Source organism: Dama dama, chromosome 26, assembly GCF_033118175.1.
Source record: "Dama dama isolate Ldn47 chromosome 26, ASM3311817v1, whole genome shotgun sequence".
NCBI lineage: Eukaryota > Metazoa > Chordata > Mammalia > Artiodactyla > Cervidae > Dama > Dama dama.
Window position 1 is genome coordinate 41,646,670 of NC_083706.1, and position 11,245 is coordinate 41,657,914.

An 11,245-nucleotide genomic window follows, 5' to 3' on the forward strand; every position below is an offset into this window, starting at 1 on the left:
CTCCCCTCCAGGACCTTCTTGCCAGACATTCTTCCCTGACCTCTGATCAAATTCTATTAATTAGGGAGAGCAGAATGACACAATGATCTAACTAGGAAGATTCTGGCTCTCAGCCCAAGCACAGCTCAAGTGGGAAGAGGCGGCGGCAACAGCCCTTGCAGCGGCGAGTGGGGCAGAGCCCAGAACGGAAGCGGTTTCACCCGGTGACGCCGGCGCCGGCCCGGCCCCGCCCCGGGGTTGGCCTCCGCGCAGAGGATCTGCCGGCTGCCAGAGAAGTGCAGAACGTGCCTCCGAGGAAAGGATCCGCTCACCTGACCTGGCATCCTCCTCTCGTGCAAAATTGAGATCCAGGTGGCAAAGGGAGCGATGGGTGGCCCCGAGACCCGCCTTGGCTTCCTGGTCCTGCTTCTGATTGTCTGCTTCAGCGGGACGCCCGGCGGTGAGCTCGGGGATGAAGCTGCGGGGGGCGGGGAAGTTGGGTGAGTTACGACCTGAACAGGGGTGGTGACGGCGCGGGGGTTCGCGAAACTCCTCGCGGGGTGGCGCCGCGGCCGCCTCCTCTTTCCCTTCCCTTGGCCCCTTTGCGCCTCGGTGGCTCCCACGGGCTACTTGCCGGCTCTCCAGAGCAGAACAGCGGTGCCTTGGGTGAAGCAGTAATGCGCGGAGTTTGGGAGGTGACGCTAAGAGAAGAGGGGGCCAGGACGCTACAGGGAATGCTGTTGAGGCCCCTCAGGGCCCAGCCCGCCCCTTGGGAAGTGGGAGTCCTGGAGCCCGGCGGGCTGGGACCCGTCTGCCTCCCCGCGGGGAATGACCCAGAACCGCCCCGAAAAGCACCAGCCCGCGATCTGCGCGCAGAGCCCCTTCTGGTCCCTACTGCTGTCGGCCCTTGAAGGACCAGCGCTCTTTATCACCGATCAGTTAACACCTGCAGGGCGGCCGGGCGAGGAGAGCTCCACGGCCGTCCGGGGCCCTGGGCAGGGGTGGGCGGCGGCGAGTGACCGAGATTCTCCTGGGCGGTGGAGGCGGGAGCTCCGAGCGGACAGATGTGCGGGCGGGTCTCCCGGGGACGCGCATCCGAAAGGCCGCCGCCGGTATCGCTCGGGTCCGCTAGGCTGCCTGCCGCCCCGGCGCCCCCTGCCCCCGGTACTCCCAAGCACTGTATCAGTGTTTGGGCTTGAGCTGTCCTGTCCTGGCAAAGTAGATTCTGAAGTTATGATACTAAATGCAGCTCAACTTGACAGTAACTTCAGAAAGCTTCACAGTCTTAGAGTTGAAACGAAGGAAAAGTTGCCATCCAGAAATTGAGGAAGGAAAACTTCAGCCTTGGACAAAACGACCAGCAGAGGAGCCCATTTATGATCCTGTACACGCAGCTCCAGCCGTGTCTACACGTGTGTTTTGTATCAGCCGAGGGATTTGCTGTCCAGGTATATTTCTTGTAGTACTAGTATTAGCTGATTTGCATCTTCATAGTGTGAGAAGGATTGAACTGGAAGATAGCATCAGCGCCAGCAGTAGTTCCCAAGGGCTGTCTCAGTCCCAGTCCTTCCCAGATGTCTCAGTGTGTGAGAGGGAACACACCCAACAATACAGCCCCCATCTCCAGTTATCCTCCCTTGTGGGTAGAGGAGTAGGACTTGAGAAGCATCACTCTTTTGGAGGCCAAAGCTAAGGTGAATGATATCAAAGTATCTATCCAGGGAGAGGAACTCAAAAGATGTACTCTGAGAAGGTACCTTTTGGTGTACTTTCCATGGGGTTTATGTAGATGAAAAAGATCCAGATAAAGAGCAACAAGCATTTGTAAAAAGAGTTAGAGATCAAGCTTCTGAAATTCAGGTGACAACGATGCTCCCTGAAAGTTGTAAGCTACGAGATCTTCATCACAGAAATCTTCCTATTACCCATGTGTGAACAGAAGAAGGGGAAAAGCCCATGGTGGATTGCCTTACATGAACTTGGGGGATCTTAAATTATTTTTATGACAGTGCAAATATGTAGAGGCCAATAGTCCGCAGGCAACTTCTCAACAAAAGCTAGTTCACATGGCTGTTCAGATTGCCTGTGGAATGAGCTACCTGGTCAGAAGGAAGTCCTGCACAAAGACCTGGCTCCTAGGAGCTCTGTCATTGAACAACTTCAAGTTAAGAGCAAAGCCAGTCCCTCTCCAGAGTCTTGTTCCCCATGGACTCTCACTGTCTGGGGAACAGTAAAAACACAGATCGATGGATGGCTTTTGAAAGTCTGGTTATTAATGAGTTCTCCAGCCTTCCCTGGTGATCCAGTGGCTAAGACTCCACACTCCCAATGCAGGGGCCTGGGTTCGATCCCTGGTTGGGGAACTGGATCCTGCATGCCACAACTAAGAAGTCAGCATGCTGCTACTAAAGAGCCCACGTGTTTATGACTCTGGCCAAACACCCTAAGTGGACATCTACCCGTTTGATGTGGCCGAGTACCTGAAAGAGGGTTACCAAATAGCCCAGACAGTCAACTGTCCTGATAAACCATTTATGTGATGGCTTGTGCTGGGCCTTCGATCCAGAGGAGAGGTGCAGTTCCAGCAAAGGGCCTGGTGTCTCACAGAGGTCCGTGCAGCCCTGGGGGCCTGTGTCTGACGCTCCTCTCACAGTCCCGCAGCGTCAGGAGGAAGGTGCCTGTCGAGGCCCACTTGGAGCCAGCTAGTCACATGCATCACCCAGCATCAGAGAAGCAGATTTGTCTTTCAGAACACTGAGCTTTAGGAATGCTTTAGCATCTGAACTTTCTAAAACAGACTTACTGATGTGGAATGCTTTCTCAATATCACTTTTATTAGCTTGAACTGAAAATGTTTGTGTAAATTTTTTACACATAGTTGCCTTTGAGGTATAGGTATATTCTTACAAAATAGTTTTAAAATTGTTTAAACACACATATTTGAACTAACAATCTTACTACCAACTGCCTTTTATTTTCTTAACTTCTAAAGACAATGCTCGTGATTCACCTTTAAAGTTTTGCTTTCTTTCACTAGTTTTGGGAATGATTTGTCTTCAACATGCAGTACTTTTTCTTAGGAAAGTAAAAACCGTCCAGCAGTTATGGGCTAATGCCCCTGCTCCTTTATTACAGAGTAGCTACCTTGGTCGAAAGTGCCATAGGGGAAGCCACAGGCATGAGCAGAGGATAGTGACCACATAACAACTCTAGTGTCACATCTAGGTCTGCTGCTGGTGGGTCTTGTTTGTTCCCTGTGGCCCTATTATGCCAAACACATAACCACTTCTATCCTATGCTGGCTGGTCTAGCTGAACTAATGATTAGGGGTTAATGAGCCCACATCACGATGGGCAACTCTGACATTCCATGACCAGAGACCTCATCTCTGCCAGGCCCCAGGACCACACCAGGAGCCACGTTTAAATGGTGTGACTTTCCTCACGGCAAGTGACATGGCCTCACTTCAGGATACTCGGGGTCTCTGTTGTGAGCCTTCAAGTAGAAAATGGCTTGTAGCACCTTTCTGACCACAGATGCCTCTGATGCCACTGGTTCTGCTGGGTCATCTGCCCAGGAAGCAGCTCCAGCCACGCTCACCGTTCACCAACTGTGACTGCTTTTGTGCTGGGACAGTAGATTGCAGCAGAGACCTAGGGTCTGTGAAGCCTAAAATATTTCTTATGTACTATTACAGGAAACCTATGGCCACAGTGGTAATTAATTGGAGCTAGGATAGGGACCACACCCCTGAAGCCCTCCAGAGGTTGTAGCTTGGTTACTTGTCTCTGTATTTCCTCCAGGATATTGTGTACACGTACTATTGGGGATGGGAAGGTAGGGTCTGAGGTCTGAATCTGGAGTTCACTAATACAGCAGCCTTCACCCCACAATAATTTACTAGCTACTCATGTCTCCATGCATGTCACAAGTCCAGGGCATGTGAAATGACTGCTCTGTGGTCTGTGGACCCAGTGATAACCACTGTAAGCAGAACCTGGACTGCTGTCCACTGATGACTTAGTAGTCCGAGCATTGCTTCAACAATTGGGGGACGATGATGCTACGGTTCCTGTGCATGATATCAGAAACACACTAGGTGCAGTGTGAATGTGAGAGTAGTTTCTGCTTCTGCAGGTTCACTTACCCCAGGAAATAACCATGTGGCTCTTTGGGAAAGAATGGAAGGATTTTTGCACTAGATGTGATGATGAAAATGCCCTCCTCTTTAGAACGTGGTTTTTTCTCTGTTGATACCTTCTGAGAAGTGGCTCAGATCTGGAAAATGGGCCTGGATCAGATGTTTGGTAGGGATGGCTGCTTTTGGCTTCCTGAGTATCCAGGCTTGTGTTCTGTCTCTCTTTAATTCTTTCAATGGTACAGTTTGTATCTAGGTTCCTGCCCATCTGTTTGCCTTTCGGATCACCCTGTGCTATCAGCCAGCATCATATTCTCTGCAGTCAGGCCCTGGCTGGCATTGAGACTCTCTAATCACTTTGACCCCTGCACCTCTTTTCTGCTGACCTAGAGCACCCCCACCTGAAATCTGATTTTTCCACAACTTCCATCCCTGTTCCTGATAGAAGCCCACAGGAACACCAAGTCCTACCACCATCCCTGACCTTCTGCAAAAGTCATCCTTGAGCTACTGGAGATGCTTCTCATCCACGCTTTCCTCTCAGGCTCCATAGAGCCCATCAGGCTTTCCCGTGGAGCTGGTGGACTGCACACACTCCTGCCCTTTCACACCGTGTCCGCCCTGGCAGATTCACTTCTCTGAGCCTTGGATCCCCTCCTCTATCTCCTGCCTTGGAAGTTCTGGACTTTCTCTTTCATGCCATGTGGGCCAGGCCTTTCTCCAGGCTTCCAAGTCCCATCCTAGTGGGAGATCAGCAGCGTCTCCCCGACCTTGCTAAGCCCAGTGACCCATAATTATTAACTCTCCCTTGTCCAGCTTTGGGTTCTGTGCTCATCCTCCCCACCCACACCCCCACTGGCTGTGATCCGCTTCCTCAGGAACAGCCCCCTTACCCTCTGCCTCTTCCACAGACACTCAGAGAGAACCTGACATCCTCTGAGTTTGGGCCTTTCCTTCTGAACCAGCCTGGCCCATCCCTGGGAAACGAATGTGTTGGTTCGTCCCACGTGGGAAGCTTGTAAGCAGAGTGGAAACGGGGCGTCTCCAGGGCTGTGTGGTTTCTTGCCTGCCTGAGGCTTCATCGTCTTTCTCAGTCGTGCCTGGTGAGGGTGGGGGGCAGGTGGGGGTCCTGCTCTGTCAGCCCAGCCCGCAGCCTTCCTCTGCTGCCACAGACCTGGGGGAGGAGGCCTATGGGTCTTCTTCTCCCACCCTCACCCTCTCTGCGGTTTGCCTTCACAGACGCTCACTCTCTGTCCTATAACTTCACCATCAATCCTCAGCCCAGACCTAGACAGCCGTGGTGTGAGGTTCAAGGCCATGTGGACAGAGAGGTTTTTCTCTCCTATGATTGCGGTCATGCTAAGATCATATTCACAAGTCCATTGGGAGAAGAAGTGAAAGCCACAAAGGCCTGGGAAACACAGATCGAAACACTTGGAGACATCAGGGACCACCTGCTTGACTTTACACTGGAGAAACACACGGTCATGGGTAAGTTAGAAAGTCCAAGTACAGGAGGAGCAGATGGGGGCTTAAAATGCAGTTGGATGTTGGTCCTTCCCTAGTCGTCCAGTGGAGAGAGCAGCTGTTGCATGAGAGACCAGGGCCAGATCAGCTGGGCCCAGGGGACGTGGACCTAGGGGAGGTGGACCCAGGTGGGGCAAAGAATCTGTCAAGCCCAGAGGCTGAGCTCTTTCTTTCCCATGGTGGGAGCAGACCCTCTCACCCTGCAGGCCAGGATGACATGTCGCTGTGAGGATGACAGACACATCAGTGGATCCTGGCAGTTTGGCTTGAATGGACAAATGAGCCTCCACTTTGATTCGGAGAATGGACACTGGAGAGTGGATCACCCTGGAGGCAGATGGATGAAAGAGAAGTGGGAGAATGACAGAGCTGTGACCGAGTTCCTGAAGAAGGTCTCCATGGGAGACTGTCCGGCCTGGCTTCAGGCTTTCATGGTGCGCTGGGAGAAAATGTTGAAGACCTCAGGTAAGTGAGAAGGGAGGAGAAAGTGACAGTCCCCTCATGGTGACATGGACCCACCCCTCTGTGTGTGTGTTTGAGAAACTGATCCATCGGAGTAGTGTTGTCCTGGGAGAACAATGAACCGGGGATGCTCTGTCATCCTCCTTCCTCTTCCCCCTCCTGACATCTCTCCTCACAGCACAGGCCTTTGGAAGATTGAACATGGATTTTTGCTGATGCGAAGCCTGTAGACATCTTTTTTATTTCTGGGATTTATTTCTCACTGTACCCTCTTTCCAGAATCTTCTTTTAAATGTCACCAATCCTCCTTCTGGAAATCTGTCAACACCACCTCTGCTCTCAGCTCCTGAGGACTCCATCCTCACGTCACCGTCTCTGAGTCACAGCAGGACTGAGTGGCTGTGTTGGAAACCTTGCTCCCCCATCAGCTGTCAGAGCCCCTGAGGACTGGGCTCCTCCCTTCCCCCCATCTCACCTGGGGATCTATCACTGGGGCCTCCATGTGATGGGTGCAAACTGTCTGCACAGTAGGGGTACCTGAGTCGGGGGCGAGGAGGCATCTGCCGAGTTTGGGGTCTGGACAAGGGCATCACTCTTACTCTCCTTGCAGCATCACTGACCATGGGGCCACCTACAGTCCAGCCCACGGCCACAGCCATCAAGTCCAAAGCCTGGATCCTCCCCGTGCTCCTCACCAGTTTCATCATAACTGTCTTCCTCGGCTGAGTCCTTTTAAGGAACAGGTACTGAGGGCAGAATCCAGAGGGAAGGCAGGGGCACAGGGCCTGGTGTGAGGACGGGGAAGGTGAATCCCAGCTGACCCCTGCCCCTCACTGAACCTCCACGTCCTGGAAATGAGCAGGTGGATAAGACCCCATGTCATCTGAGAGCAGAACTCAAACAAGCTCAGCCCTGAGATCTGAGAGGTCCCCAGTGTCAGGTGACATTGTCAAAAGGGAGGGGCCCTTGCTAGGCTGAGGGCCTATTGGTGCTGAAAGGGTTGAGCCACGTCCCCTGGCTGAGCACAGACCGCGGGCTGGCAGGGCCCAGGGTGGGTGGTGTGAGAACAGCAGGCGCTCAGGGCGAGGGCAGGACTCCCGGGGCTGAGAGCAGCATGGGGGCTCCACATGACGTGTCAGCGGGGAGGGGACCCACCCAGGGGCTGAGATGAGAGGGGCCGGGCTCTCATCCCAGGAGGAAGGGCTGGGAAGGCCTTTGCAGACCCAACTCCAAAGGCCTGTTCTCACAGGAAGTGGCTTGGGCCAAGCAGGCAAGGCAGGAGCCCCACAGCAGAGACTGTGGGAAGGGGCGAGGCCAGGCCTGTGCTCCTGGAGCAGCAGCAGTTCTGACTCCGCCTGTGGCCTGCCCGTCACCAGCCTCCTGGGGACCCAGAGCCTCCATCACTGAGCGGCCCTGCCTTGAGCAGAGGTGCCTGGGGATGGTGGGCCTGAGCTGGGGTGGAGGCGCCCAGCTGGGCGGGACCAGGAAGAGATGGGGGCAGGGACCCTGGTCCTGAGAGCTGTGTGTGCTGCTGGCTCAGAGGCTGGAGGGGAGGGAAGGAAGGAGGTTTGCCTGCAGCCCCCCAAGGCTGTCAGGAGGCAAGGCCCCTCCTCTGGGGACCTGCTCCCTGGTCCTTTAGGCCCCCCTCGGGGAGGATCCGGACTCGAGTGAAGGGAGCAGATTGATTGCTCCCTGGCTCCAGTCCTGAGCCTGAGCAGGGGGTGTCAGGCCTGGGGTGACTGTGATGCAGGAAGGAAGGAGGAGGGGACAAGAAGCTGTGGGCCTGGGGTGGGGGTGGGGACATAGGAGCCCCTCAGTGAGGGCGGGGCTGGAGGGCCTGGGGAGGGGCAGCCCCAGAAAAGTGACAGGAGTTCCTCACGCTCCTGGATCAACCTCTTTCTTTTCTGCAGGAGATGGTGCTCCCAGGAAGCCCAACAGGTGCTCTGTCTGCCTTTCTCTTGTTCTTCTCTTTTGATCCAGGAGATCAGACCCTATGGATCCTGAGTATGTTATCCGGTTGCTGTGACACAGTAGATGCATCATCTCATGGCCTTTATCACATTTGATGAAATCCTACTCAGCATCTTAAAAAACAAAAACAGAAACAATTTATTTCACCACTTTTTTTTGGTGATACGTGATGGAATACCTATACTTAAATATTCAAGTACTTGAAGAAATCTCCAGAAACAGGACATTTTTCATCTTATTCTAGTTTGTGGATAGTTAGACTCTTCTGTGCCTCGTGACCTCATTCTTGCAAATGATATTGCAAGAAAAATGCCATTTGCTATTATACAACTCAGGGATTCTTTCTGTGTCTAGAGAAACCACCTCAGCCTATTTTCAATTGAGCAAAGTTTTATTTATGACTGTCTCCCTTAATAATTTATTATGCTGAAAGTGAAAATGTTAGTCGCTCAGTCCTGTCCGACTCTCTGCGACCCCGTGGACTGTAGCCCGCCAGGCTCCTCTGTCCATGGGATGCTCCAGGCAAGAACACTGAAGTGGGATGCTGTTTCCTTCTCCAGGAACCTCTCCAACTCAGGGATTGAACCCGCGTCTCCTGTGTCTCCTGCATTGACAGGCGGATTCTTTACCATCTGAGCCACTGGGGAAGCCCATTTATTATGCTACTGCTATTTAAATCAAAATCTCAGTACTCCAGAAAACTTGCAGTATTTAAGTTTCTCTCTCACGAGAGAAGTCATGATGTGTCACCATTTCTCCCCCTTATGGGATTAAATGTACCTGGTGCTTCTGAGAAAACATGGTCTGAGCGGATGCGTGCACCCTGTGTTCATGGCAGCGCTGTTCCCAGCAGCCAGGCCTGGAAACCACTTCGTGTCCACTGACAGATGAGTGGAGAGAGATGTGGACATATATCCAGTGCAATGTTACTCAGTGTCAAAAAGAATGAAATAATGCCATATGTAGCAACATGGATGGACCTGGAGATTGTCATATTGAGCGACATACGTCAGACAGAGAAGCAAAAACACCTTTTGCCATCACTTATATGTGGAATCCAAAAAGTCGTGATACAAGTGCTCTTACTTACAAAACGGAAAGGGACTCACAGATTTAGAGAATGAATTTATGGTTGCCAGGGGGAAAGGATGGGGGGATAGTTAGGGAGTCTGGGATCAACATGTAGACACTGATTTATTTAAAATGGATAACCAACAAGGACCTACTGTATAGCACATAGAACTCTGCTCAGTGTTATGTGGTAGCCTGGGTGGGGATGGGAGGGGAGTCGGGGAAGAATAGATGCATGTACGGAAGTGAAAGTGAAAGAAGCTTAGTTGCACAGTCATGTCTGACTCTTTGGGATCCCATGGACTGTAAGCTGCCAGTTCCTCTGTTCATGGATTCTCCAGGCAGGGGAGTACTGGAGTGGGTTGCCATTTTCTTCTCCAGGGGATCTTCCCAACCTGGGGTTCGAACCCGGGTCTCTTGCATTGCAAGCAAATTCTTTACCAACTGACCCACTAGGGAGGATAGAGAAATGTATGTGTGTGTGAAATCCCTCGCCTAGCTTCTTTGTGCTGCTCATCAGGATGCCTGAACTCCTCTCTGGGTGTATATTTCCGCTTTGCTTCCATATTAAATAAACTGTTTCTCTGTATGTCTCCAGTAATAACATTGGTACCTATTTTTACAGTTTTTGCCTCCTTGAAACATTCTTACTTTGAAAGACAGTAAGAGCCAAGCGAACTTAGCATCTTGCCCCTGGTGTTTAGTATCTAGAATTCCTCATTTTACACCAAGCTACCCAGGTTCAATTCCTGGGCAGGAAACTAAGATCCCTCCTTAGCACAGCTCACTGCTGTCTCTCTGAGATCAATATTAAGGAAATATGCACCTTACATTAAGTTGTAACTATCCACCTCAAATATACAGGTAGAGGGGCTTCACAAGTTTGTCATGGGAGATTTTGCCTCCACCAAGAGTTTAGAAAAAAAGAAAGTCCTCTCAAAGTTAACCTGGTTCCTTCCCTTTCTAGGGCCTTTAATGTCTATTGTTGTTCTATCCTTTCTAGTCCTTGTTTGTTTAACCTTGTGATTGACTTTGTGTCTCTAGGATCTACCAGTTTGAAATAACACTCATGGTGGCTCAAGAAATATAGCCCATTCCAGTGGAGGGTGGCCCAGATCCATGTAGGTCCCTGTGAGGGACTTCTGCACCTTGAGGGGAGGCTCAGTTCAGTGGTCCCTGTCCAGCAGGGAGAAGTTTGGATAGAAGAAATCTTCGGCCCCTTAACCCTTCAGAATAAGGGTGTAGAACCCCTCAGTGGGTCATGAGACAGGCTGGGACAGTTTGCTGCAGTGAGTGTACCTGGACAAAAGTCACATCAAGCATCAAAATACAAAGAAATTATAAGGGGCTGAAAATAATTGTGTGCCTGTGCAGTTGGGGCAAATAATCAACAACAAGATGCAAAAAGACCAAAAACCCAAAGCGATTTCAGAGCAGCCAGGAGCAAAAGCAGGTACTGGTCATGATCCCTGCACACAGCGCCACCAAGGGGAACAAACCACCCAGGTCATCCCCCTGGTCAGAACCCAGGACCCGCCCCCACCCTCATCTCATATGTAGGACCGGATCCCCCACGCTCTGGAGCCAGCAAGGGAACATGTTACTTGTTTTTGCTCCCTCATGAGTCCCAATGAAGCTTCTTTTCCCCTGAATCTGTGTCTGGCCTTTTATCAACTTCTATTGATCGAGTCCAAGAACGCTGGCTGGTAACACAGGAGGACTTTGGCTAAATAAAGGTCAGGAATGCTGCTTGGAGATGGTATCTCCAGTGGGCTTCATCAGAAACAGGGATTGAACACATGCAGATTCCAGGTGGGGGCTCACTGTGTCAGGAACAAAGCAGGTGCAGTGGCTGATATGAGCAGAGAGACGGGAAGGCCAGCTGGGTCCTGACTGCAGAGAGTATGATGCTGGTTCACAGCACAGGGCGATCCTAGAGGCAGACAGCCTGGATGGGCGGCCAACCTAGATACAAACTGCATGATGGAAAGGAATGACACAAAGGAATTCCCTGCTGGTCCACTGGTTAGGATTCTGGGCATTCACTGCCAGGTGCCCTGGTTTGATCACTGGTCAGGGAACTAAGATCCCAAAAGC

The 11,245-nt window shown here is 51.8% G+C and overlaps 1 protein-coding gene across 1 annotated transcript; it reads left to right on the forward strand.

Annotated features, from left to right (window-relative positions):
* Positions 1 to 257: 257 nt before the first annotated feature.
* Positions 258 to 9,772, forward strand: LOC133046990 (UL16-binding protein 1-like). Its single transcript, XM_061130028.1, has 5 exons — positions 258 to 439; positions 5,357 to 5,608; positions 5,834 to 6,109; positions 6,717 to 6,849; positions 8,017 to 9,772. Exons 1-4 carry the CDS (start codon positions 367 to 369, stop codon positions 6,830 to 6,832), a joined length of 717 nt encoding a protein of 238 aa, XP_060986011.1. The 5' UTR covers positions 258 to 366; the 3' UTR covers positions 6,833 to 6,849; positions 8,017 to 9,772.
* The last annotated feature ends 1,473 nt before the right edge of the window (positions 9,773 to 11,245 follow it).